This window comes from Diceros bicornis, chromosome 34 (assembly GCF_020826845.1).
Source record: "Diceros bicornis minor isolate mBicDic1 chromosome 34, mDicBic1.mat.cur, whole genome shotgun sequence".
In the NCBI taxonomy this organism is placed as follows: Eukaryota; Metazoa; Chordata; class Mammalia; order Perissodactyla; family Rhinocerotidae; genus Diceros; species Diceros bicornis.
In genome coordinates this window covers 31,523,569-31,550,928 of record NC_080773.1, presented here as the reverse complement: position 1 = coordinate 31,550,928, position 27,360 = coordinate 31,523,569, and the positions used below count along the sequence as shown (strand labels likewise).

The window sequence follows — 27,360 nt, the reverse complement described above, 5'->3', positions numbered from 1 at the left end:
GGATTGGCAATAGATGTTAGCTCAGGGCCAGTCTTCCTCAGCAAAAAGAGGAGGATTGGCATGGACGTTAGCTCAGGGCTGATCTTCCTCACAAAAAAAAAATAAGTAAATAAATAAACACTTCAAAAAAAAAGGTGGGGGGGGCTGGTCCGGTGGCACAAGCAGTTAAGTGTGCACGCTCCACTGTGCAGCCCGGGGTTCGCCAGTTCGGATCCTGGGCCCACACCAATGCACTGCTTGGCAAGCCATGCTGTGGCAGCATCCCACATAAAGTGGAGGAAGATGGTCATGGATGTTAGCCCAGGGCCAGTCTTCCTCAGCAAAAAAAGAGGAGGATTGGGAGATGTTAGCACAGGGCTGATCTCCTCACAGAAAAAATAAATAAAAAATAGTAATAAAAACCAAGACTATAACTGAATTATTTGCCACCTAAATATCTATAATATCTGTCTCCATTCATCTGAGCCCCTTGAGTCCCAAGAAAGACTCTGTCAGCTTCAGCAATGACTCTCCAGCATCCGGCATCATGACTGGACATGGTAACTGCTCAATAAATACTGACTGATTGCCTGACTCATGAAAGAAAGGAAGAAAATTTGCATTTACAGAAGCTCAAAAGGGAAGTAATCTGCCCCAGGTCACAAAGCCTCTATAAGAGGCAGAGTCAGAGTTGGAACAGAAATTGGGCTGATCCTCCCCTGCCTTCTCCAAGCCTTATGTTCCGGGACCAGTGTCGCTCTCTGGATTTGGGTTTGGCGTGAGGTGGAGGCAGAGCGTGTGGGTGTGCAGAGACTCAGATCTGGTCTGGGAGGTCCGCTGAGCCTGTTGCCTCTTCAGCTCCATCCTTCAGGAAGAACAGAGTGAGGCCCTGGCAGAGGCTGTTCCCCTTCCTGTGAGGCCACAGATGAGGAACCTGTGATGTGTCACACAGAGACTGGATCTTGTCACACCCCTGTTGTCTGTCTGTCCTGCGGGGCTCTGTGGACTTTATAAATTGTCTGCACCACTGGGGACCATGGGAGGCAGTATCAGGACCCCAACCCTCACTGCCATCCTCTGCCCTTGGTGAGTTTTGGGGAAAAAAGGAGGGATAGTGTCTCCTCCCCTCCCAGGTCCTGATCTCCAAGACCCCAGGACTCAAGAGGCTTGGTGGGGGCCGAATTTCTGGGGGAAGGAGAGTGTACACAGCCCCAGATCTGACCCCAGTGCTCAGGGGCCAACCAGGCCTGGACCTTCTGTGTGTGGATTAGGGGACACACTCTCACAGGGAACTCTCTTCCAGGGCTGTGTTGGGGTCCGTGGAACTGAGGACAGGCAGGTGAGTCCTCCACACGTCCTTCTTCAGACAAAGGAACGCCATTGAGCAGCTGGGAGGACAGAGGGTCTGGGTTGATGGTAACCAGTCTGGGAGGGGCCTTGAGTGACAGCTGGGAAGGTGAGGGGAGAAGGACTCCACTGACACTTCAGGTCTGATTTCTTTCCAGGAGCTCCCCTCAAACCCTCCATCTGGGCTGACCCAGGACCCATGGTCACCATGGGGAGCCCTGTGACCATCTGGTGTCAGGGGTCTCTGCAGGCTGACATCTACCATCTGTATAGAGATAGGGTCCCTCAACCCTGGGATACAGAGGCCCCACAGGGCTCCAGCAACAAGACCAGTTTCTCCATCAAATCTATGAGCTCACACACTGCAGGGCTGTATCAGTGTGCATGTCACACAAGCTGGAACGGCTGGTCAGAGCGCAGTGACCCCCTGTCCCTGGTGGTGACAGGTGAGGGGGAGGATCTGGGTCCCCTCCCACTGTGGGCTCCTCCTCACAGGCAGAAGGGAATGGAGCGGGGACTCAGGAGACCTCAGCCCTCACAGTACACACCTGAGGTATGTGGGCTGATGGTCCCCCTTTAACACAGCTCCCTCCTTCTCCTTCAGGAAGTACAGGGCACCCTCTCTCTCAGCCCACCCAGTCCCTGTGGCGGCATCAGGAGGGAACATGTCCCTCTCCTGTAGCTCAGAGATCACATTGGACACTTTCCATCTGCTGAAGGAGGGAGGAGCTGACCCGCCCCAACACGTGGAATCAAGGACCTATCCTGGGAGGGGGCAGCCTGTCTTCCCTGTGGGCCCCATGAATACCTCTCATGGGGGGACCTACAGATGCTATGGTTCTCCCAGCTGCTACCCCTATGTGTGGTCACTCCCCAGTGACCCTCTGCATCTCGAGGTCACAGGTGAGGGCCCCCTGATCTATTTCTTTCCTGGGACCCCAAAATGACTGACCTGAGCTGTGTGCCCAGTGGAGCCCTGCAGGCAATGGGGACTTGGTGACATGGGTTCCTGGGGACTGAACCACAGAGCAGGAGGTTTGGGGAGGGACCAGTGAGAACTCTCACTGCAGGTCCCAGTGTGGAATGTGGGGTGCGCGCGTCCCCTTCAATGCCAGTGGCCCTTCTCTCCAGGTGTGTACAGGGAGCCCTCCCTTTCAGCCCAGCCAGGCTCCCTGGTGCTCTCTGGAAACCTGACCCTCCAGTGTCGCTCAGAGGCCGGCTTTGACAGATTTTGTCTGACCAAAGTCGAGGGGCTCACACCCCCCCAGCGTTTTCATGGGCAGCACAGCCCCGACTTCCCTCTGGGCCATGTGAACCACACCCACAGGGGCCAGTACAGATGCTACAGTGGACACCACCTCTCCTATGCGTGGTCGGCCCCCAGTGCCACCCTGGACATCCTGATCGCGGGTGAGGAGCCCCATGTCCTGACTGTCTATTCAGGGTGCTGGACCCAGGGTCACCCCTGGTGGTGATGGGGTCCTGGGAGAGTGTCCTGGAGCAGAGGCTGAGATGGGGCAGTGGTCTAGGGAGAGGGAGGGAGGAAGGGGGAGTGAGGGGCAAGGAGATAAAAGACATCCACCCCGAGGGACTGAGAGGAGGTGAGAGGGGGTCATAGACAGAGTCCCTGGAGAGAGGACAGTGGTCCCTCAGCTCGGGGTCAAGGGATGTAGGGAAGGTGCAGCTCTCTACACATCACAACCTTCCTCTCCCCCAGGAATGTATGAGAAACCCTCCCTCTCAGCCCAGCCGGGGCCCTCAGTGTCCTGGGGAGAGAATGTGACCTTGCAGTGTCGCTCTGAGATCTGGTTGCATACCTTCCATCTGTGCAAGGAGGGGACACTTGCTCCTCCCCAGCACCTTCATCTGCAGGACACGGCTGCACCCTTTCAGGCCAACTTCACCATCAGTCCTGTGACCTCAGACCACGAGGGGACCTACAGGTGCTACAGCTCACACAGCACCTCACCCTACCTGTTGTCACTCCCCAGTGACCCCCTAGAGCTCCGGGTCTCAGGTGAAGAGCCCCAGTCCTCCCCTTTGTGTCCTCACAGTCAGTTCAGGGTCTGTCCCCAGGGGAGCTCTGGACTGGGATGAGAGTGAGGGGGCCAAAGAAGGCCAGTCAGCCAGAGGGGAACCTCACCTCTCAGAGGGATGGAAAAAACCAGAGCAACTTCCATCCCTGCCTCATCCTCATCCTCATCCCTGAGGTCCATTACCTCTGTGGTGAGTGGAGGAGGCTGGAGAGGACCCAGGGCTGACCAAAAGGAGAAAAGGCCAGGGGCACCCCGTCCTGATCCTCATCCAGTGTCCAGTCCCAGAATCCCCTCACCCAGAGACATGAGAGCAGTGAGTAGCAGAGACTGGATCACCAGTGGGACCAGGATCTCCTACTCTGGCATGGCTTGTCTCCCAGGGGCCTGGCAGTCAGGCAGAGACATCAGGGAACACAGGGCTTCAGGGGCTTTGAGGCTGGGCACACGATGGATTGGGTGGTCATGGCAGAGGGAGATGTCGGGGCTCAGCCTGGGGGAGGGGCAGCCGGGCTGAAGTGGGAAGAATGACAACCACCCCCTCACCTCCCAGGCTGATCCCCAGGAGGCTCTGAGAATCGGCCGATCACCCCCCACAGAGTCAGGCCCTACAGTGGCTAAGTGAGGGTCTCTGTGGGGAGGTGGTGGGTGGGAGGAGCTCAGGTCTGGTCTTGGCTCAGCCACTTCCTGAGATGGTGACCTGAGAAAAGTTTCTCCTTCTCACGGGGACCAAGTTCTCCGATTGCACAGTCCGAGAAGGCTGCTTGGACACTGTGTAGGGACACAGTCTGAGTCCTCCATAAGCTCAGGGGCGCTCAGCCCTCCCAGGAGCAGCCATAGAGTTGGGGAAAGAACATCCCCTGGGTTCAAACCCCACTCTGCTACTTCCCACCTGTGCATCTTGGACACATCATGCTCCTCTCTGAGTCCCAGGTTCCTCTCTGCACAACAAGCCTCCCGCCTCCCTCCTCAGGGTGAAAGCCCTCAGCCTGGGGGCTGGCCTTGTTAGAGCTCAGGAAGCACACAGCCCTCCCTCCTGCCTGTCAAAGATGCAGACACACTCCATGTCCACACAGGCCCCACGTGGGGGGCCAGCTCTCTGCAGAGCGGGAGATGGACCCGGGCTGGGAGAGGGGGAGCAGGGGGAGGGATCGGGTTTGGTGCACAGGTCTCTGCACTGGTGTTCTCCCTGGAAGGGAGAACATAAAAAATAATTTAAAAAACCCACAAGGGAACCCACAGTCCTGGGTTCCAGTCCCAGTTCTGCCACCTCATGATGGGTGACCTGGGGCACATGTCTTACCTCTCTGTGCCTCAGTTTCCTCATCTGTGAAATGGTTGGGTGGGGGTGGCAGTCCCCTGTCACATGATTGTTGTGAGTGAGAGGAGATGAATGCACAGACCCCAGCACATGCCCGGCACTCAGTGGGCACTAAATTAAATGGCATCATTGGTTCATTCATGATGTCACCCATGCTCAAGGTCTCAAATGGTACCTAAAGGCTCTAATCGGGGTCTCGGTGGCCTTTGTCCTGCTGCTCTCCCTCCTCCTCCTCCTCCTCCTGTTCATCTGACACCGGCGTCGGGGCAAACACAGGACATCAGGTAGGTAGGGAACAGGGTGACCCAGGTCACAGGGGGAGGTGGGCTAGGGCACCAGCCAGAGGGAAACCAAATAGATGGGAAGGTCAGCCTAGAAAGAGACTTTTCCAGAATCTCAAATCAGAAAATCCTAAAGAAAACACTTAATACAGCACACATGTACACATTTAAGGTGTTTTTTATCTTTTGAATCTTTGAAATATTGAAATATACTCACCAGTATGTGTTAAGGTTTCCTTATTTTCTTTCGAATCACATATGGAGGGCGATGGTCATGACCTCCCAGGGCTGAGACTCTGTCCATCGTGACCCTGCCCAGAGACAGGCTGATCTCCAACTCCCTGCAGGGGCTGCAGACCCAGAGCCCAAGGACAGAGGCCTGCAGATCAGGAAATTCCTGCCCTAAAGACCCCAGACTCCCACCCCACCCTCAGCCCCCTCTCTGCCCCTAACACTCCTGTCTCCTCCCCCAGCTCCAGCCCAGCTGCTGAGGCCCAGGAAGAGATCCTCTGTGAGAGGAGGGAAGGGGCCACCCTGGGGGGTGGGCATAGAGATTTCAGGAGGCCATGGGGGCATAGGCTGGGTAGGTCTGGGGATTCGGGGTGAGAAGGATTGAAATCCCACATGAGTGACCTCAGGCACATCTCCTCACCCCTGGGTCTCAGTGGCCCGTCTGGGAGCAGAGGGGGGCTGCAGCCCTGAGAGATCTCAGGGAATCCTGCCAAGAAACACACCCCCTGTTCTGCCCCAGCAGATGCTGCTGTGAAGGACACACGGCCTGAGGAGGGCGTGGAGCTGGACCATCTGGTGAGATCCCTGCTCCTGTCCAGGACACCAGGGACTACCTGTTGCCAAACGTAATCCAATGGGCACTTCCTGTCCTCACATCACCCAGCTCTCAGCAGCGTCCCACACTGACTTCTCCTCTCGGGCACCCTGGGTCGTCCTGCTGTGACTTCACTCCTCCTGGTTTCTGTGATCTCATGGCCCTTCCTATGCGGTCCCCTTTCCTGGATCCTCATCCTCTGTCTGACCTTCTGGTTGTTGGGCTGCACCCCCAGGTCTCAAGAGGATGCAGGAATGAGTGAATCACCCACAAGTCCCCTAGGCCCCCTTCATTCATTCACCCAACAATGTGCACAGGGAGCTCACTGTTTACCCAGCTCCATTCAGGTGCTGCAGGTGCTGCAGTGAGAAAACTGTCTCCACACTCCTTAAGCTCCCCTCCAGGGTGAGAGGTAACATACAAATACATGGGCTCCTAGAGTGCAAAGTGCTGTGAAGGAAAATAATGTAAAGAAAAGGCGATAGAGTGCATAGGGGGGCAGAGGAAACAGCAGGTGGAAAGATCCTCAGGCAGTAACATGCTTATTCAGGAAGATGGGCCACATGGCTGAAGCCAAATGAGCAAAAGATGGCATGTTAGGATAAGAATCAGAACTGTAGAAAGCATCCAGATGTCCAAGGCTCAGAACGTCCCTGAAGATTCCATCAGGAAGTGACCTCACTCTGTAACAGTGTGGACAGTTGACTGGAGGAGGTCAGCACTGGGGTCAGGGAGACACTGTTTCTGTTCCTCTGTCTCGCTCCAGCAGGGCCCCCAGGATGAAGACCCCCAGAGAGTGACATATGCCCAGGTGAACCACTCAAGATCAAGACTCAGGCAGGGAGTGGCCACCTCTCCTTCCCCCGTCAGAGGAATCACTGGACGTGAAGGACACACAAGTAGAAGAGGACAGACAGATGGACAGACAGGTGGGTCCCATTGTCTCCTGGACCCCAGGCTGACCCCCACCCCAACCGCATGTCTATCTGCCACTCTGCCCCTGCTCCAGGCTGCTGCATCTGAAGACCCCCAGGACGTGACCTATGCACAGCTGAACCACTGGACCCTCAGGCGGGAGACAACACCCCCTTCCTCCCAGTCAGAGTAGCCTCCAGCGAAATCCAGCGTGTATGCTGCTCTGGCCATCCACTAGCCCAGGAAGGACCTAGACCCCAACCTCCAGGGAGGGAGACTGCAGGGACCCCAGAAGGCACAGGAGCTGCCCCCAGTGGACACCTCCTAATGACCCCCAGCCAGCCTGGACTCCTAACATGGACCACCAGGAACTTCTGGGACACTTTGGGAGTCACCTGATTCTGCCATCAAAGATAACAGATATCCTCACATTATGGAAGTAAAGCAATAGACTCTTCAATAATCCATGAGTGAAATGAGAAAACCAAAACTGAAATGAAAGCATGTTTTAAATTGAATGATAATGTAAATATTACACATCAATCCTGCCAAATAGGAAAATTAAGAAACATGACTGAATGAGTATCTTAGAAAAGAAAAGCCTAAAAACATCAATGACCTAAGCTATTATACCAAGAATTTAGAAAAAGAATAGCAAATTATTCCAAATAAAGGTAAAAAGAGGGAAATAATAAAGACAAGAGTAGCTACTAATGATGAGAAATAAAAAATAGAGAAAAGTCAATAAAGCCAAAAAAATTCATTCTTGAAAATATTAATCACACTTATCAATCCCAGCCACAACACAAGGAAAATGAGAGAAGGCACACATTACCATTATCAGGACAGTATCACAGATCCTACAGACTTTAAATAGATAACAGATGATTATGATCAATTTTATGCCAATACATTAGAAAATTTAGATGAAATGGACAAAATACTCAAAAATACAATTTACAAAAATGATGGAAATAAAATATAAATAGGATATCTGAATTGTCATATATATTAAATATGTTGAATCTATAACTAAAAATTTTCCCACAAAGTGAACTCAGTCTGGAAAGCTTCACTGGTGAATGCTTCTGAACACTTACGCACTTACGGAATACACACATACACACACCTGGACACACACACAAACACACATACACATACGTACGCATATACCAAACTTAAATAACCTTCTCCCAAAAATAGAGGAGGGACTATTCCTCCTAACGCATTTTATCAGGACACAAAAAAATTGATACCAAAACCTGACAAGGAAACTACAAATGGGAAAATCACAGGAAGCTCTCTAACAGGAACTCAGCTGTAGATTCCTATACAGAATATTCCCAAACAAGAGTCAGCGATGTACGAAATGGATAATGTATTACAACCATGCTGGTGTGTTCTTCTCACATGGAATGCATGGTTGATTTCATATTCAAAAATCGATCAATACATTTCAAACATAAAAGAAGAAACAGAAAAATAATCAAATCAACAGATTCAAAGATTCTGATAAAATACATCATCAATTTATAATCAAAGAAACCTCCTCAGAAATAAAAGAGAATTCCCTGTCATTTATCAAAAAATCTTTAAAAATCTACAATAGAAATAATTTTTACACGTAAAAACTTGAACTCTTTCTGCCTGTGACTGAGAATGAGACAAGAATGTTCACTATGACCTCTTCTACTCAGCAGGGCACTGGAAGAACCAACAAATAAAGCAAAAAAACATGATTAGAGTGAAGGGATGGAATAAAACTGTATTACTCACAGATTACAAAACCGTGCATGGAAAACCCCAATTAATATAAAGATCTATTATTCTAATTTAAAAAGAATGGATCCTGTGTCACTAGATACATCATCAATACATATAAATCAGCTGCACTTCAGACTCCCAGTTTGGACCAAGAGTAAGTAGAGGTTTGTCTCCCTGACCCCCCACAAGGCACAGAAAACTTCTGGACCTTGTGTATATAACAAACATGAGAATACTCCAAACAGGACAGAGAAGGCAGCAGACAGACTAAGACTGTTAGGACCCCAGGAGTGACACAGTGGATGTCAAAGGCCCCACGTAGGGACCTGGACTGCACTCTCCACCTGGCAGTAATGAGTCAGTACCCCAGCCATGTGTCAGAAAAGGCCTTTTATAACAGAACATTTAAATAAGATCTAGACTCCCACCATGAAATCCATAATGTCCAGTTCATGACAGGAACCAGGAAAATCTCATCTTGAGTGAGAAAAGACCATTGTCAACAGAGGCTAACACTGAGGTGACACAGAGGTTGGAATTATCTGACAAGGATTGTGAAGCAGCCACAATAAAAATGCTTTAATGGGCAATTACACACATGCTTAGAATAAATCTTTTAAAAAAAGTCTCAGCAAAGAAATAGAAGGTACAAAAAAGAAGGTAATGGAAATTTTAGATCTGAAAAATACAATAATCAAAATAAAGCCTCCATGGATGGGCTCAACAGCAGAATGGAGAGGACAGAGGAAATAATGAACATGAAGACACAACAATAGAAATTACTCAGTCTGAACAACAGCGAGCAATGAACTGGAAAAGACTACGAACAGAGCCTCAGGACCTGTGGGATTCTAACAAAAGATCTCACATCCATGTGATCCGAGTCCTAGAAGCAGAGGAGACAGAGAACAAGACTCAAAAACTATTCAAGAAATCATGGCTCGAATTTCCCCAAATTTGGCAAAAGTCATAAACCTATACATTCATGAAACTCAATGAACCCCAAACAGGAGAAGCCCACAGAAATCTATGCCAAGATGCATCATGACCCAACTAGGGAAAACAAAAGACAATCTCCTTGAATGCAGTGAGACAGAAATGCCACCTGACCATAGAGGGAAACCACTCAGATGACAACCGGCTTCCCGTCAGAAACCGTGGAAGCAGGAAGCAAGAGGAAAGACATTTCAGGTGCAGAAAGAAAAGAACTGTCGATCCCAAATTCTACAGAAGGTGAAATTATCCTTCAGGAAGGAAGGGGAAATAAAAACATTCTCAGGTGAAGGAAGCTAAGAGGATTGTCACAAGCAGGCCTCCCCTAAATGAATGGAAAAGGAAGTTCTTGACCCAGAAAGGAACTGACAAAGGGATGATCCTTGGAACACGAGGAAGGAAGACAGAAGAATGGGAAGAAAACGTGGAGTCTGGGACAGTGTAGAGGACGGAGAGTCAGAACTGCCCAGTTATTTTTCCTCCACTTCACATTATTTTCAAATTTTGAGGCAGCAAAAACATACAGGCATTTATGCAATGATGTTGACATCTTTTGTTAATCGACTAACATTTTAGGAAACAAAGATAAATTAAAGTTTTAATTCCCAGGGCCGGCCCCGTGGCTTAGTGGTTAAGTGCACGCGCGCCGCTGCTGGCGGCCCGGGTTCAGATCCTGGGTGAGCACCGAGGAACCGCTTCTCTGGCCATGCTGAGGCCGTGTCCCACATACTTCAACTAGAAGGATGTGCAACTATGACATACAAGTATCTACTGGTGCTTTGGGGGAAAAAAAATTAATTAATTAATTTAAAAAAAAAAGTTTTAATTCCCAGAGCTCACACAGTGGTGGGAGATGTTTGAATTCCATGCAGCATTAGGAACCAATCAAGCACCCCCAGAGGAGCCAGGCCTAATTAGCCAGGCCAAAGGAGCTGCAGGATACGCCTAAAGACAGATTGTTGTTAAAGCCTTGAAAGCAAAAGATGAACCACCAAGTCATTTAATCGACTTCCAAAACATAGTTACATACTCTTTACATAAAGGAAACAGAATCTGTATACTCAACAGTATAACTTCCATAGTGCCTGGCATAGTCATCACAAACAACCTTGCACTCAGGTGGACTAGCAGAGGTTAGTGCCACCCTCAAAGACTTAAAGGAGGCAGAGGTGGGGCCACTGTATCCCTGCTTAATACACCAGCCTGGCCCCTGAAAAACTGGATGGATCCTGGGTGGTGGATGGTGGAGGGCCACAGACCTCACCAAGTACTGACTCCTGGCAGCTGCTCTGCGGGATGGATGCATTTCCTAGGACAGAATTATGCAGCCTCTGGTCACTTTTGTGCAGCTGTGGATCTGGTAACAGAATCAGCACTTCTTCCCCTGGGATGGACTGCAGTACATGTTCACAGTGTCCAGGGATAAACCAACTCTCCCTCTTTCACAGCATCGTCCAAAGGGACCCTCAGCATCTTGACATCGGGCAGGACATCACATTTGTCCACAATGTTGGCGACATCTTGTTAATTTGACCTGGTGAGTAGACAGACGGTGGTGAGTACTCTCATTGCCCTGGTATGTACCCCAGATGGTGGGAGATTTAAAAAAAAAAGAAAAAGATAGAAAGAAATTCAAAGATTCAGGGTTTGCCAAAGCAGTGAACTTTATAGTGGTGCTGCTGAGTTCTGCCAAGACATACCCTATATTGCACCTTGCAACCCCTCACACTAAGAAACAGACATGGTTCTGGGTATGAGGCTTTGGATGGTGGAAGCAGCATATCCCATACTTGAGAAAACAGATTCCTCCATATCAGATGACTGAGAAAGCTGGGGGTTTGAGCGGATCACAGAGGAAGATTGGGCTCTGCAGTACCAGGACCCTGCAGCCATGGCCATGTGATCCGCCAGGTCCCCTGGTCCTGTAAGTGCCCATGTGTACTGAGATGCTGTGTGAATTCCCTGCCCAGCCTCAATGGTAGATTTGAAGTTTATCCCCCTTGGGTACCTGCCATCACATCACCTGAAATAGACAGTAGACACCATTTAAAAAGATGCTCCTGGGGCCAGCCGAGTGGCGTAGCAGTTAAGTTCGCGGGCTCCGCTTTGGCGGCTCAGGGTTCAGAGGCTCGGATCCCGGGCACAGACCTACACACCACACATCAAGCCATGCTGTGGCGGTGTCCCATATACGAAATAGAGAAAGATGGGCACAGGTGTTAGCTCAGGGCTAATCTTCCTCAGCAAAAAGAGGAAGATTGGCCCAGATGTCAGCTCAAGGCCAATCTTCCTTATTCACAAAAAAAGAAACAGCTGCTCCTGACGTGCTGCTGGTTCCCAAAAGAAACTGAATGACTGACAAGGAGACATCAAGTGTCTACACAACTGTAACTATCTGTGATAAGCTGGCTATTGTCCTTCTCACCAAGTCATAAGGCTGCAATCCATTGTTGGAAGAGAGTGGTACACCTGGGGCCAGGGACAGGTCCAGAGGACAAGGGTGAGTCACACAAAGATGTGGGTTAGATGCACATGACGCCCACATCCGTACCTGTCACAATGGTGCCTCTCCTCAGCTGTCATCTACAGATCTGAGGCCTGGGCCATGCCTGGCTGATGGGGTGTTTTGGAGTAGTGTTGCTCTACAGCCCCACTTGGGGGACTCTGATAAGAGAAAATGCCTTCAGTGGGCAGACATTTGGGTAATGAAATGGATATTGCACTTTTTGTGGAAAGAGAAGTGGCTAGATGTAAAGGTATATACGGCCTCCAGGATAGTAGCAAACACCTTGTCTATACGGTCAGAGGACTGAAAGGAGCAAAATGGAGGAGACAAGGATATCCAGGAAGCAGCCATGTGTATGGACAGATGTACAGGAGTGGGCACAAAGCACTGGATCATTGAATCAGATATTAATGTCCCCAGAGAGCCCATAGACAAGGTCCTTAACAACCGAGGGGACAGGAAGGCTCGTTCAGCAGATACTAGCCAGCCTCTCTTCTTCATTCTCCCAGTGTTTACACAGTGGGCCTATGAAGGCAGCCGTGGCGGCAGAGATGGAGGCTACTCATGAGGCTTCGCCTGTCACCGAAACTGATCCAACTACAGACACTGATGGATGTCCATCGTTTCAGCAGTGGAGACCAACACAGAGTACTTTTGTGTGTGTGTGTGTGAGGAAGATCAGCCCTGAGCTAACATCCATGCCAATCCTCCTCTTTTTGCTGAGGAAGACTGGCCCTGAGCTAACATCTATTGCCAATCCTCCTCCTTTTTTGCCCTTTTTCTCCTCAAAGCCCCAGTAGATAGTTGTATGTCATAGCTGCACATGCTGATAGTTGCTGTACGTGGGACGCGGCCTCAGCATGGCCCGACAAGCGGTGCGTCAGTGTGTGCCCGGGATCTGAACCCGGGCGGCCAGTAGCAGAGTGCTCGCGCTTAACCGCTAAGCCACAGGGCCAGCCCCCAACACAGAGTCCTTAATGTTGTATCATTCCTCATGGAAGCAAATCAGATACGTGGTTGCAAGTTGATTTCAGCCCTGGTGGAACGGACACTGATTGCACCTAATTAGTATGTATGTGTGTGAATATTGAGGCATAAAATGCACCCCCTTTAAGTGTGTAGTTTGATCAGCTTTGGTAAATGTAGAAATTCATGTAACAGCTACCACCACAATCAATATACAAAACAGTGGCATCACTACTACAATTCCATGGTGACCTTTTTAGTCAATCTACACTCCCCACACTGAAGCAAACAGCGATGAGCTTTCTTCACGAGGTGTTTGTCTTGCCAGATCTAGAATTTCATAAAAAATGGAATCATAAGGTGTGTGCTCTTCTGTTTCTGCCCTCTTTGTGCAGTATAATCTTTTTTAAAATTCATCCACTTTATTGATATCTCATTTTAGTTTTACTTTCATTTCTCTAATGATTATTGATGTTGAGCATTTTTTCATGTGCTTATCGGTCATTTAAATATCTTCTTTTGTGAAATGTCTGTTCAAAGTGTTTTCCTCATGTGGGAGGGTTTTATTATTATTTGTAAAAGTCCGTACTTAGTCTGCATACAAATCCTCTGTCAGATACACACACACACACACACACACACACACACACACAAATACATATTTTCTCTTAGTCTGGCTTGTTTCTTCCATTACCAAACACTGTCTTTTGAAGGGCAAAAGTTTTTAATCTTATAAACTCCAATTAATCTTGTTGCTCCCAGGGCCCGCGCCATGGCTTAGCGGTTAAGTGCGCGCGCTCCGCTGCTGGCGGCCTGGGTTTGGGTCCCGGGCGCGCACCGAGGCACAGCTTCTCCGGCCTCATGGCTGCATCCCACATACAGCAACTAGAAGGATGTGCAGCTATGACATACAACTATCTACTGGGGCTTTGGGGGAAAAAAATGAAGAAAGAAAGAAATCTTGTTGCTTCTGTTTGTGTTTTTGTATCTTTCTGAGAAATCTTTCTCTAAAGTTGTAAAGATTTTCTTTAAGGTTTTCTTTTAGATGCCTTATGGTTTTGACTTTTGCAATTAGATCTATGATTTATTTCATGTCAATTATTGTGTCCGGTGTGGGGTAAAGGTCAAGATTCATTTTTCTCCAAACAGATGTCCGGTTGTTCCAGCACCATTTGTGGAGAAGATGATCTTTTCTTCAAGGGAGCGCTTCTGTCCTTTGTTATGTCAGCTGATCATCAGTGTGTGGGTCTACCACAGCGATCTCCTTTCTGTTTATTTTTTCTACCTCCTGTCCTTATGCAAATATCACACTGCCCATTACATTTGTTCCTTCCATACAAAATCTTGGTGGAAGAAGATGTCCAATTTTATTCCTCTTCAAAATTGTTGTGCTATTACTGCTCTTTTGTATTTCCACATACATTTTAGTATCAGCCCGTCAATTGCCTAAAAAAGCTAGTTGAGATTTTCATTCGGGGGCTCTGAATACATGTCAGTTTAGAGAGAGCTGATACTTTAACAATATTGAGTCTTTCAATCAATGAAAAGGGGACATTACCTCTTTTTTTTTTTAGTTCCTCTTTAATTTCTCTTAGATAAGTATTATAGTTTCTAGTCTTCAGATCTCACACATCTATACTTATATTTATTTCCACATGTTATGGTTTTTGGAGCTATAGTAAATAGTATCGTATTTTAATTTTGCTTTCCAATTGTTCTTTGTTAATGTATGGAATGGAATAAAATTCAAATGATTTGTTAATATTTATCTTGTATTTAATATTTGTATTAATGTACTTAATATTGATCTTGAGACCTTCCTCCTTCACCTATCAGTTGTAGGAGCTCTTTGTAGATTCCTTAGGATTTCCTCCATATATGATTATGTGGATTGGGAATAAAGACAGTTTTATTCCTTGCATTTCAGTCTGTATGCTTTTTATTCCTTGAAATTTGTCTTATTGCACCAGCCAGTTCTGAATAGAAGCAGTGAGAGCATCATTGCCTTGTCCCCAGTCACAGGGGAAAAACATTCAATACAATGTTACCTCAACATAGATCATAGATGCTCTTTATCTGATTAAGGAAATTCCCTTCTATTCCTGTACAGCTGAGCATTTATTTTATCAAATCTTTGTGCGCATGTCTGCATGTAATGATGCGGTTTTTCTTTGTTGGTCTCTTAAGATGGTGGATTACCTTTATTGACTTTCAAATGCGGAACTAGCCTGGCATCTGAGGATGAATCCCACTTGGTTCTGATGATTGTCCTTTTCCTATATTGCTGGCTTATATTTACCAATATTTTGGTGAGGATTTTGGCATCTATGTTCTTGAGGGACATTGGCCTGCACCTTTCTTTCCTTGTACTCTCTTTGTCTGGTTTGAGTTTGGAGTAATACCTGCCTCATAAAATTGTTGCAAAGTGTTCCTTTCTCTTCTGTTTTCTGGAAGAGACTGTGAAGGATTGTATTAATTCTTCTCCAAATGTTTAGTGGTATCTGCCAGTGAGACCACTGTGGCCAGGAGTTTTCTTTGTTGGAAAGTTTTTCTAACTACAAATTCAGTTTAATGTTTTTCAAGAAAATCAGATGATTTCTACTTGAGTGAGTTTTGATAGTGCGTGTCGTTCAAGAGTTGGTCCATTCCATTTAAGTTGTCAATTTATCACCACAGTGTTGTTCGTAGTAGTGTTCTCTTATTATCCTATTATTAATCAATTAAAAATAATCCTATTTGTAGTGATATCCTGTCATTCATGCCAGATGTTGTCAATTTGGGAGGGTCTCTTTTTTCCATAATTAGTCTGCCTGGTGGTTTGCCAATTTTACTGGTCTTGTTAAAGAATCAGCTTTGGGTTTCACTGATCTTTGCTCCTGTGTTTCTGTTTCCAGTTTAATTGATTTCTGCCCTCTATTATTATTGTATTATGCTTACTTTGGGCTGAGTTTGCCCTTCTTTTCCTTGTGTCTTAGATGGAAGCTTAGGTTAATGATTAGAAACCATTCTTTGTTCAACACGAGCACTTGCAGCTCTTCCCTTCCTCCTAAACTCTGCTTTGGCTGCACCCCACAATGTTTAGCATGCTGTATTTTCATTTTCGTCCAGTTCAAACTATTTTCCAATCTTCCTTGAGTCGCTCTTCGCCCCATAAATTATTTAGAAGTGTGTTGTTTAATTTCCAAATAGTTGAAGATTTTCCAGATATCTTTCTAGTAATAGATGTTTACTTAAATTTCATTAGAAAAGAAGTGATGTATGATATCAATTCTTTTAAATTTGTTAGCTTTGTTTTAAAACCAAGGACATGGACTATCATGGCCAATATACCATGTGCACTTGAAAATAATGTCTATTTTGCTGTGGGTGAAGTGTTCCCTATGTGTCAATCAGGTCAAGTTGTCGATAGTGTTGTTCAGGTTCTCTATGTCCTTGGTGATTTGCCATCCGGTTGCTCAAACAAGTACCAAGAGAGGAGCGTGAAGACCCTGACTCTAATTCTTCACGTACCTATTTGTCCTTTCATTTCTGACAGGTTTTGCTTTATGTACTTCGAAGCTCTGCTGTTTTGTGTATACACACTTAGGATTACTATGTCTTCCTGGTGAGTTGAACTTTCTATCTTTATGTAATATCTTTCTTTATCCCTGATAATTTACCTGTTCAAAAGCCTACCTTAGGGGCTGGCCTCGTGGCTTAGTGGTTAAGTGCGAGCGCTCCGCTGCTGGCGGCCCGGGTTCGGATCCTGGGCGTGCACGGACGCACCACTTCTCTGGCCATGCTGAGGCCGTGTCCCACATACAGCAACTAGAAGGATGTGCAGCTATGACATACAACAATCTACTGGGGCTTTGGAGGGAAAAAATAAATAAATAAAATCTTTAAAAAAAAAAAAAAAGCCTACCTTATCTGATATCTTCTATTGTAGGGTTTTATATGGTAGCCACTGTAGTAAATAGAATAATGCTGCTTCCTCCCCATCCCCAAAGATTTCCACACCCTAATCTCTGAAACCTGTGACTATGTTAACTTACATGGCAAAATGGACTTTGCAGATGTGACTAGATTAAGTATCTTGAGATGGGGACATTTTCCTGGATTATCTGTGTGAGCCCAATGTAATCACAAGGCTTCTTGTAAGAGGGAGACAAAAGGGTCAGAGTCAGTGGTAGGAAATGTGATGACGGAATCAAGAGGCTGCAGTGATGGAAGGAAGGGATCAGGAGCCCAGTGCTGCAGGCGTCTCTGGGAGCTGGGAAAGGCCAGGAAACTGATTCTCACAGCAGAGTCACCAAAAGCAGCCACCCCTGTGACACCTCAACTTTAGCCCAGTGAGACTGATTTTGTACTTCTGACCTCCAGTACAATAAGATGATAAATTTGTGTTGTTTAAATCCACTAAGTCTGTGGTAATTTGTTACAGCAGCAATAGGAAACTTAGGCTGCAACTTAAGCTCTTTTAATTAATGTTTGCATAATATATTCATTCTCTTACTTTTAACCTATTTACATCATTGTATTAAAGTGAACCTCTGGTAGACTGCGTAGAGTTGGGTCTTACTTGTTGTTGCTAACCCAGTGCTATGATCTCTGCCATTTAATTGTGCTTGCACCATTTATATTTAATGTAGTTATTGAAGGTTCTTTTCAAGTTTACCATTTATTGTTTGTTTTCTGCTTGTTCCCTCTATTTTTTTGTTCTTCAGTTTTCCCTTTCCTGCCTTCTTTTGGCTTTTTGGAATACTTTTTAGTATTTCATTTTAATTTATCTATTGTTGTTCTAGCTGTAACTCTTTATATGTTGTTTCTTAAGTGGCTGTTGTAGGTATTATAATATACACACCTAATTTCACAGAGTCCACATAGAGTTCACATCTTACCTTACCTCTTCAGGAGAAATTTAGAAGCCTCACCACCATATAGGTCCTTTCACCCCCATCCCTTTATGCTGCAGCTGTTATGTGTGTTACATCTACATACGTTAAAACCCCACCATACAATGTTATCAGTTTTCCTTTCAACAATGATACACATTTTAAAGAACTTAAGAGGAGAAATATATGCTACTACATTTACCTAGATGTTTACCATTTTTTGCTTTTCCTTTATTCTGGAATTTCCAAGTTTCCCTCTACATTTATTACCTTTCTGCTTGAAGAACTTACCTTATGTCTTTTAGAGCAGGTGTGCTGACGACAAATTCTCTCAATGTTCCTTCCTCTCAGAATGACTTTATTTTGCTTTCATTCCTCAAGAATATATCCAGAAGAATTCCAGGTTGGCTCCTCTTGTCTCTCTGAACTTTAACATCTTCTGATATTGATGGTTTCTGATGTGAAATCCGTAAGTATTCAAATCATTTTTCCTCTTTGTTTCATGGCATTTTTCCTGGAGGCTTTCAACTTTTTTTGTTTGTTTGTTTTTGTTTTGTTTTCACTACTTTGATTATGATTATGAAGTGTGTGGGCCTGGTCTTTTTGTTTTTTGGGGGTTTTTTTTGTGAGGAAGGTTAGCCCTGAGCTAACATCTGTTACCAATCCTCCATTTTTTGCTGAGGAAGATTGGCCCTGGGATAACATCCGTGCCCATCCTCCTCTACTTTGTATGTAGGACGCTTGCCACAGCATGGCTTGATAAGCTGTGCGTGGGTCTGCACTGGGGATCTGAAGCTGTGAACCCCAGGCTGTCAAAGCAGAGCGTGCGAAGTTAACCACTTTGCCACTGGGCCAGCACCTGGGCATGGTTTTTAAAGCTTATCTTCATTTGGATTTGCTGAGCATCTTGGATGTGTAAATTTATGACTTTCAATAAATCTATGAAATGGTCAGTATGTATTTCTTCAAATATTTTTTTCTTCATAATATCAATCTCTTGTTGCTGGGAGAGCAATGATATAAATTGTCTTACAGATTTATGAGTCTGTGTTTGATTTTTAAAATCTTTTTTGCCTCCAACCCATGTTCTCACTCACTGCCTGGAGAAAGAATTCACGTATGAGATGAAGACTTCTGTCCAGGAGAGGAAGGGGCACTGAGGAGGCAGAAATGACTTAGAGGTTTTGAAGGAGGGCGATGAAGAAAAAGATGGTGCTAACTTATAGAAACAAGGAAGTCAGAGAAGGGAAGTGTTTCGGGGGAAGAAAAACCACAATCCCAGATCAGGAGGGAGGGCCCTGCTTTCCTCTGAGAAAGAGTGATCAGTCTTCTAAGCATCACCCCAAGCCTCCTTCTCCCCCAGGGTCCTCCTCCCTGTGATGGCCCCATTGGCTCTTCTAGGCACCAAGCAGACAGTGGAACAGTTCCTTACTCTCTTACACTTCACATCCAATCATCAACTCCACACCACCATGCCCCCTGAGTCCTTCTTAACAATATCCTGATCCATCGCAAGGATCAGGGCATCTCATCTGTGTCATCACATCAGCCTCCTTCCTGGTCCTCCAGTCCAGGCCCCAACTACTTCCTCCAGTTCATTCCTCTCACTGCCTCCAAAGACTCTTCTAACAACCCTATCTGGTCCAATCCTGCCCTGCCTAAAATGCTTCCAACAGTTTCCATCTTCAAAAGAGATACAAGGTGCACCATCTGATGTTCAAGGCTGCCTGTGATCAGGCCTGAGCTAAACTCACAGCCCCAGGAAATACAACTCTCCTCCTCAACCAAACTCATCATAGTTAACCACACACACCCCCAAACACACACACAACTGAGCTACTTAACAATTCTGTGCCTTCCTTGGGCTGCCCCCTCAGCCAGTCTGAACCTAGCCAACTCCTTTCCAACCTGAGGGACCAAAAAGCCATCCTGTCTCATTCCACTCAACTGTAAATGTGTTTTGTGTTATAGGTTTGTGTAAGGGTTATACAAGAAAACCACAGAAAAGACTTAAAATACTGATCAACATACCATCCAGGAGAGAGATTAATGTTGGAGTTTTATCAAACACAGAGAGACAGAGATTGGATGAGTGGTTACAGAGGGGAAGGGGGGAGAAAGAGGTGATTAGGCACACGCGTGTGGTGATGGATTGTAATTAGTCTTTGGGTGGTGAACATGATGTAATCTACGCAGAAATAGGAGTATAATGATGTATTCCTGACCTGTATATAATGTTATAAACCAATGTTACCACAATAAAAAATAATGTTGGAGTTTTATTATTAATAGAGTTAATTATCAATAGAACCTTCCTGCATTACATTTTCTACTTGGTGGTAGTCATTTTAAAACAGAAATATGTTCATACTGTAGGCTGCTTACCATCTTCCCATTGCCTTAAGAGTAAAATTCAAAATACCTTAGGGCCGGTCCCGTGGCTTAGCGGTTAAGTGCGCGCGCTCTGCTGCTGGCAGCCCGGGTTCAGATCCTGGGTGCGCACCGACACACCAGTGCCATGCTGAGGCCGCGTCCCACATACAGCAACTAGAAGGATGTGCAGCTATGACATACTACTACTTGGGGGATAAATAAATAAATAAATAAATAAAATTATAAAATTACAAAATAACTTACACCTTGCAAGGTGCTCAAGATCCTGTGTGACAAGGCCCAGGATTCTGATTGCTCTCAATTCTGAGAACAGCTCAGATCTTTCTGGGCAAGGATGCCCCACCACCACCTCTGGGCTAACCCTGCTCATGCCTTGGGTCACTGCCACCCCCAAAAGATTCCTCACAGCCAGGACCCAGGTTGCAGGATGTCTACCTGTTATTGAATCTCATGGTCCCCTCTTTTCTTTTTTCTGCCAACTTGCATTAAAACAAGACTATAACTGAATTGTTTGCCACCTAAATTTTTTGTGTGTGTGTGAGGAAGATCAGCCCTGAGCTAACATCCGTGCCAATCCTCCTCTTTTTGCTGAGGAAGACTGGCCCTGGGCTAACATCTGTACCCATCTTCCTCCACTTTATGTGGGACGCCGCCACAGCATGGCCTGACAAGCAGTGCCTTGGTGCGCACCCGGGACCTGAACCCAGGCCACCAGCAGCGGAGCACGCACACTTAACCGCTCGGCCACAGGGCCGGCCCCCACCTAAGTATTTGTAATGTCTGTCTTCATTCATCTGAGCCACATGAGTCCAGGGAAAGACTCCGTCAGCTTCATTAATGACTCTCCAGCTCCTGGCACCATGACTGGACGTGGGAATCGCTCAGCAAATGTTGACTGACTGCCCAGCTGATGAAAGAAAGGAATTAAATTTACATTTACAGAAGCTCAGCGAAGGGAAGTAAGTTGCCCCAGGTCACAAAGCCTCTATAAGAGGCAGAGTCAGAGTTGGAACAGAAATTGGGCTGGTCCTCCCCTGCCCTCTCCAAGCCTCATGTTCTCGGACAAGTGTCACTCTCTGGATTTGAGTTTGGCATGAGTTGGAGGCAGAGCATGTGGGGTCTGGTGAGTCTCAAATCTGGTCTGGAAGATCCCCAGACCTGCTGTCTCTTCAGAATCATCCTTCCGCGGGAGCAGAGGGAGGCCCTGGCAGGGGCTCTTCCCCTTCCTGTGAGGCTACAGATGAGGAACTTATTCTGAGTCACACGGAGTCTGGATCTTATCACAGCCACTCTGTCTGTCTGTCCGGCTGGGCTCTGTGGTCTTTATAGTCGTCTGCACAGCTGGAGACCATGGGAAGCAGCACCAAGACACTTACTCTCACTGCCCTTCTCTGCCTTGGTGAGTTTTGGGCAAAGAAAGAGGGATAGTGTCTCCTCCCCTCCCACGTCCTAGTCCCTGAGACCCCAGGACTCAGGAGCTCAGTGTGGGCAGAACTTCTCGGGGGAGGAGAGTGTGCTCAGCCCCAGATCTGACTCCAGTGCTCAGGGGCCCAGACCAGGCCTGGAGCTTCTATGTGTGGGTTGGGGGACACGATCTCACAGAGAACTCTCTTCCAGGGCTGTGTTGGGACCCATGGAACCAGATACAGGCGAGTGAGTCCTCCCCCACACCTCCTGCTTCAGACCAATGAATCCCCTGGGCAGCTTGGGGGAGGTGAGAGGTCTGGGCTGGGGTGACCAGTCAGGGAGGGGCCTTGAGTGACAGCTGGGAAGGTGAGGGGAGAAGGGCTCCCCTGACACTTCTGGTCTGATTGCTTTCCAGGAGGCCCCCGCAAACCCTCCATCTGGGCTGACCCAGGACCCATGGTCACCACGCGGAGCCCTGTGACCATCTGGTGTCAGGGGTCTCTGCAGGGTGAAGTCTACCATCTGTATAAAGAGAGAGTCTCTCAACCCTGGGATACAGAGGCCCCACAGGGCTCCAGCAACAAGGCTCGTTTCTTCATCAATTCTGTGAGCGCACACACTGCAGGGCTATATCGGTGTGCATATCACACCAGCTGGAATGGCTGGTCAGAGCGCAGTGACCCCCTGCCTCTGGTGGTGACAGGTAAGGGGGAGGAGCCAGGTCCCCTCCCACTGTGGGGTGCTCCTCACAGGCAGAGGGAATGGAGTGGGGACTCAGGGGACCTCAGCCCTCACAGTCCACACCTGGGGTATGTGGGCTGATGGTCACCCCTTTAACACAGCTCCCTCCTTCTCCCTCAGGAGCGTACAGCGCACCCTCCCTCTCAGCTCACCCAGGCCCTGTGGTGGCATCAGGAGGGAACGTGTTCCTCTCCTGTAGCTCAGAGTCCACACTGGACATTTTCCATCTGCTGAAGGAGGGAGGAGCTGACCCACCCAGACGCATGGAATTGAGGACCTATCGTGGGAGGTGGCAGGCTGTCTTCCCTGTGGGCCCTGTGAACACCTCCCATGGGGGGACCTACAGATGCTATGGTTCTCACAGCTCCTACCCGTATGTGTGGTCACTCCCCAGCAACCCTCTGCATCTCGAAGTCACAGGTGAGGGCATCCCTGACCCATCTCTTTCCTGGGACCGCAAAATGACTGACGTAAGCCTTGTGACCAGCAAAATTCTGTAGGTGATGGGGACTTGGTGACATGACCTCCTGGGGCCTGAACCACAGAGCACGAGGTTTGGGGAGCGACCAGTGAGAACTCTCACTGCAGGCCCCAGTGGGCAATGTGGGATGTGCGATCCCTTCAATGCCACTGTCCCTTCTCTCCAGGCGTGTACAGGGAGCCCTCCCTCTTGGCCCAGCCAAGATCACTAGTGCTCTCTGGAGACAACCTGACCCTCCAGTGTCGCTCAGAGGCCGGCTTTGACAGATTCGCTCTGAGCAAGGACGAGGGGTTCACACATGCCCAGCGTCTTCATGGGCAGCACAGCCCCGCCTTCCCCCTGGGCCCTGTGAACCACACCCACGGGGGCCAGTACAGATGCTACAGTGGACACAACCTTTCCTATGCATGGTCGGCCCCCAGTGCCGCCCTGGACATCCTGATAGCGGGTGAGGAGCCCCACGTCCTGACTGTCTGTTCAGGGCCCTGGGCCCAGGATCAACCCTGGTGGTGATGGGGTCCAGGGAGAGGGTCCTGGAGCAGAGGCTGAGATGGGGCAGTGGTCTAGGGAGAGGGCGGGAGGAAGGGGGAGTGAGGAGCAAGGTGATAAAAGAGACCCACCCAGAGGGACTGAGAGGAGCTGAGAGCGTATCACAGAGTCCCTGGAGAGTGGACGGTGGTCCCTTAGCTCAGGGTCAAAGGCATATGGGGCGGGGCAGCTCTCTATACATCACAATCTTTCTCTCCCCCAGGAATGTACGAGAAACCCTCCCTCTCAGCCCAGCCGGGGCCCTCAGTGTCCTGGGGAGAGAACGTGACCCTGCAGTGTCGCTCTGAGATCTGGCTGGATACCTTCCTTCTGTCCAAGGAGGGGTCACCTGCTCCTCCCCAGCACCTTCGTCTGCAGAAGAGGGCTGCACCCTTTCAGGCCAACTTCACCATCAGTCCTGTGACCTCAGACCACGAGGGGACCTACAGGTGCTACAGTTTAGACAGCACCTCCCCCTACCTGTTGTCACTCCCCAGTGACCCCCTGGAGCTCCAGGTCTCACGTGAGCAGCCCCAGTCATGCCCCTTGTGTCCTCATAGTCAGTTCAGGGCCCTGTCCCCAGGGGAGCTCTGGGCTGGGATGGGAGTAAGGGGGTCACAGAAGGCGAGTCAGCCAGAGGGGAATCTCACCTCTTGGAGGAATGGAAAAAGCTAGAGCAACTCCCATCCCTGAGGTCCACACACATTTGTGGTGAGTGGAGGAGGCTGGAGAGGACTAGGGCTGACCAAAAAGAGAAACGGCCAGGGGCACCCTGTCCTGATGCTCCTCCTTGCTCCAGGCCTAGTAGCCCCTCACCCAGACACGAGAGTTGGTGACTACCAGAGGCTTGATACCCAGAGGGACAGCGATGACCCGCTTTGGCATGGCTTGTCCCCCGGGGGGCCTGAGGAGTCAGGCAGAGATGCTGGGGGCCATGGAGGTCCAAGAACTCTGAGGCTGGACAGACGGCAGGTGTGGCAGTCATGGCAAAGGGAGATCTTGTGGCTCAGCCTGGGGAATTGGCGTTTGGGCTGAAGTGGGGAGAACCAGCCCCCACATCTCCTATCCTGATCCCCAGGAGGCACTGAGGATGGACTCTCCTCCACGGAGTCAGGCCCACCACAGTGGGGTAAGTGCGTGTCTCTGTGGGGAGGTGGTGGGTGAGAGGAGCTCAGGTCTGGTCTTGGCTCAGCCACTTCCTGAGATAGCGACCTGTGAAAAGTTCACCTTCTCACTGGGACCAATTTCTCTACTTGCAGAGGGCAAGAAGGCTGCTTGGACACTGTGTGTGGGGACACAGTCTGAGCTCTCCTCCATAAGCTCAGGGGCGCTCAGCCCTCCCAAGAGCAGCCATGGAGTTAGGGAAGGAACACTCCACCCCTGGGTTCAAACCCCAGCTCTGCTACTTCCCACCTGTGGATCTTGGACAAGTCATGCTCCTCTCTCAGTCCTTGGTTTCTCCCTGACAAGAGGCCTCCCGCCTCCCTCCTCAGGGTGAAAGCCCTCAGCCTGGGGCCTGGCCCTGTTAGAGCTCAAGAAGGACAGAGCTCTCCCTTCCGCCCTTCCCAGATACACACACTCCATGTCCACACAGGCCCCACGTGGGCGGCCAGGCCTCTGCAGAGTGGGAGACAGACCTGGGCTGGGAGAGAGGGAGCAGGGAGACGGATTGGGTTTGGTACACAGGTCTCTGCACTGGTGTTCTGCCTGGAGAGTAAGGGCACAGCATTAAAAAAAAAAAAAAAAAAAACTAAAAAACAAAACCCAAGGGAATCCACAGCCCAGGGTTCCAGTCCCAGCTCTGCAGCTTCAGGCTGAGTGACCTGGGGCACGTGATTTACCTCTCTGTGCCTCAGTTTCCTCATCTGTAAAGTGGGTGGTTGACTGTCTTGAGTGTGTCAAGTGCATGACTGTTGTGAGGGTTAGAGATGAATGCACAGACCCTAGCACATGTGCGGCACACAGCAGGCGCTCAATTAAATGCCATCATTGGCTCATTCATGTCGTCACTCGCGCTCAAGGTCTCCAGTGGTACATGAAGGCTCTGATCGGGGTCTCGGTGGCCTTCGTCTTGCTGCTCTCCCTCCTCTTCCTCCTCTTCCTTCTCTTCCGACACTGGCGTCAGGGCAAACACAGGTCGGGTGAGTAGGAAACGGTGACCCGCGTCAGAGGAGGAGGTGGGCTTAGGGCACCAGCCCAAGGAAAACCAAACAGATGGGAAGGTCAGTTTAAAAAAACCTCTCCAGCACCTCCCGATGAGAAAAATTAAAAAGAACTGATTAAATGTGAACGTATACATGTTAAGTATTTTGGAGTATTCTTTTGGCTTTTTCACTTATGAAATGTTTGAAAACACAGTTTTGTTTTTTATCGTTTAGAACTGCTTTCTCTTGAATTCTATATGGCGGAGGGAGGGAATTAGAATCTGTTCAGTTCTTAGATCCTCTGCAGATCTTAATGCAGCCCTAGGGGAGGGTTCCAGGGTGGGTTGGAGGCTGACTTTCAACTTCCTGCAGTGGCTGCAGTCACAGCACCTGAGGACAGAGGCCTGCAGAAGAGGTAAGATGTCTCCTAGAGACCCCCAGACTCCCACCCCTGCTCAGGGCCTCCTCACTGGCCCCTAACACTCCTGTCTCCTCTCCCAGCTCCTGCCCAGCTGCTGACGTCCAGGAGGAGAACTTGTGTAAGGGAACCAGGGGCTGTCCTCGGAGAGGAGATGGGCCCAGAGAACATGGGTGGGCAGTGGAGACCAGGGATTGGCTGGAGATGGTTCTGGGCTTCGGGGTGAGAGAGCAGGAACCTGATCTTACGTGGCCTTAGCCAAATCACGGACCATCTCTGGGCCTACGCCATGTGAGATCTCAGGGACTCTTGGCAAGAGACGGGACCTCCTTATTCTGTCCCCACCAGATGCTGTCATAAAAGACACACAGCCGGAGGAGGACAGACAGCTGGACAGTCAGGTGAGCTCCCTCTAGTCCTAACCAAGGCACCTACATCTCCTTGTTCACACCTTAAACCCAGTGGACACTTCTCCCTCATACCACTCATCCCCTGGCAGCCTCTCCCTTCTGGAAGCACGCCACTCTGGGCTGCAGCAACCCCATGCTCTCCTTGGTCACCAGTGCAGGCCTCCTCTGACCTTCGAGCTCAGGTGGAGCTGGCAGGACGAGGGTTAGGGCTGAACAGCCTGCACCCTGCACAAAGGGGCTGAAATTCAAGCCCTGGGCCTTTCAAATCCGCACAAAGGGTCCCATAGCCCCGCTCAGCCCTCAGCTGTCTGTTCATTCTCTTTCCTGTCTGTCCCACGGCTGTGTCAAACCCAACATGCCTCCAACATAACACAGGTGAGATCAGCTCTGTACACCACATCACCACTCAGCTCACCCTAGTGAATAGATCTAACTCCCATGTAGGGGTGCCTAGGGTCTGACTGTCCCTCCATGTTGACGGCTCCCTGGCCGATTCCTATCTCCAGTCAGGACCTATCCCCAGCACCAGACGCATACCTCCAACCACTGTCACAGGCGTTCCAACTTCACATCCCTCCTCCCCTAGATCCCCAGAGACACAGACTGAAGGAGAGCAAGGGGAGAATCCAAGAGGCTCACCCTCCTCACTGTCTCTAGCACAGCCCTGACGACAAAGACCCTCAGGGAGTGAGTCTATGTCCCAGTCACCCCCACACCCCATGTGCCATCCCTCTCACCCAACTACAGGCTGTGTCATCTGAAGACACTCAAGATGTGACCTATGCCCAGCTGAACAACTTGACCCTCAGACAGGATACAACTGCACCCCCTTCCTCCCTGTCAAGAAACCCCTCTGAAGAGCCCACCACGTATGCTGCTCTGGCCATCCACTAGCCCAGGACAAAACCCAGGCCCCACACTCCCAGGAGGGGGCCTGCAGAGATCCCAGAAGGCACCAGAGCTGCCCCCATGGACACCCAGCCAATGAACTCCTGCCAGCCTGGAGACTTAGTGTGAACCACGAGGAGCTTG

At 48.9% G+C, this 27,360-nt stretch overlaps 3 protein-coding genes and 1 long non-coding RNA gene across 14 annotated transcripts in view; all 4 read left to right on the top strand.

The window, feature by feature from the left end:
• LOC131397369 (leukocyte immunoglobulin-like receptor subfamily B member 3) overlaps positions 1-27,222 on the top strand; it is a 69,828-nt gene extending 42,606 nt beyond the window's left edge. For 2 of the 10 annotated variants that reach the window (XM_058530176.1, XM_058530174.1), the window contains exons 9-10: positions 5,716-5,768; positions 6,554-6,966. In XM_058530176.1, the coding sequence (XP_058386159.1) occupies positions 5,716-5,768; positions 6,554-6,895 (395 nt within the window). In that variant the 3' untranslated portion in view covers positions 6,896-6,966. Of the gene's footprint in view, positions 1-4,841; positions 4,965-5,712; positions 5,819-6,553; positions 6,967-25,377; positions 25,498-25,872; positions 25,916-26,001; positions 26,040-26,266; positions 26,320-27,075 lie in introns of those variants that run through there. The other 8 variants (XM_058530177.1, XR_009216754.1, XR_009216755.1 and 5 more) reach the window with 8 other exon arrangements.
• On the top strand, positions 845-3,954 carry LOC131397387 (leukocyte immunoglobulin-like receptor subfamily A member 6). 2 transcript variants are annotated; one of them, XM_058530224.1, is made up of 7 exons: positions 845-1,065; positions 1,283-1,318; positions 1,485-1,772; positions 1,931-2,229; positions 2,458-2,736; positions 3,044-3,343; positions 3,913-3,954. In XM_058530224.1, the coding sequence occupies exons 4-7, from the start codon at positions 1,992-1,994 to the stop codon at positions 3,915-3,917; spliced, it is 822 nt and encodes a 273-aa protein (XP_058386207.1). In that variant the 5' UTR covers positions 845-1,065; positions 1,283-1,318; positions 1,485-1,772; positions 1,931-1,991; the 3' UTR covers positions 3,918-3,954. The 2 variants fall into 2 exon arrangements, with proteins under 2 accessions (XP_058386207.1, XP_058386206.1); XM_058530223.1 differs by having other exon boundaries at positions 1,283-1,772.
• LOC131397398 (uncharacterized) lies at positions 8,383-16,533 on the top strand. The gene is made up of 3 exons (XR_009216760.1): positions 8,383-8,620; positions 10,908-10,996; positions 16,467-16,533. It is a non-coding gene; the product is annotated as an uncharacterized LOC131397398 (long non-coding RNA).
• On the top strand, positions 22,353-24,590 carry LOC131397381 (leukocyte immunoglobulin-like receptor subfamily A member 2). Its single transcript, XM_058530205.1, has 4 exons — positions 22,353-22,767; positions 22,995-23,276; positions 23,580-23,879; positions 24,435-24,590. The coding sequence occupies exons 1-4, from the start codon at positions 22,368-22,370 to the stop codon at positions 24,518-24,520; spliced, it is 1,068 nt and encodes a 355-aa protein (XP_058386188.1). The 5' UTR covers positions 22,353-22,367; the 3' UTR covers positions 24,521-24,590.
• Positions 27,223-27,360: the final 138 nt, after the last annotated feature.

What these genes read in the sequence shown, in the direction of transcription:
- LOC131397387 (XM_058530224.1), top strand. Translation starts at nt 1,992, where the DNA reads ATGTCCCTCTCCTGTAGCTCAGAGATCACATTGGACACTTTCCATCTG. An exon ending in TCTGCATCTCGAGGTCACAG is followed by an intron (nt 2,230 to 2,457) that starts GTGAGGGCCCCC and finishes CCTTCTCTCCAG; the next exon opens with GTGTGTACAGGGAGCCCTCC. An exon ending in CCTGGACATCCTGATCGCGG is followed by an intron (nt 2,737 to 3,043) that starts GTGAGGAGCCCC and finishes CCTCTCCCCCAG; the next exon opens with GAATGTATGAGAAACCCTCC.
- LOC131397381 (XM_058530205.1), top strand. Translation starts at nt 22,368, where the DNA reads ATGGAGTGGGGACTCAGGGGACCTCAGCCCTCACAGTCCACACCTGGG. An exon ending in TCTGCATCTCGAAGTCACAG is followed by an intron (nt 22,768 to 22,994) that starts GTGAGGGCATCC and finishes CCTTCTCTCCAG; the next exon opens with GCGTGTACAGGGAGCCCTCC. An exon ending in CCTGGACATCCTGATAGCGG is followed by an intron (nt 23,277 to 23,579) that starts GTGAGGAGCCCC and finishes TCTCTCCCCCAG; the next exon opens with GAATGTACGAGAAACCCTCC.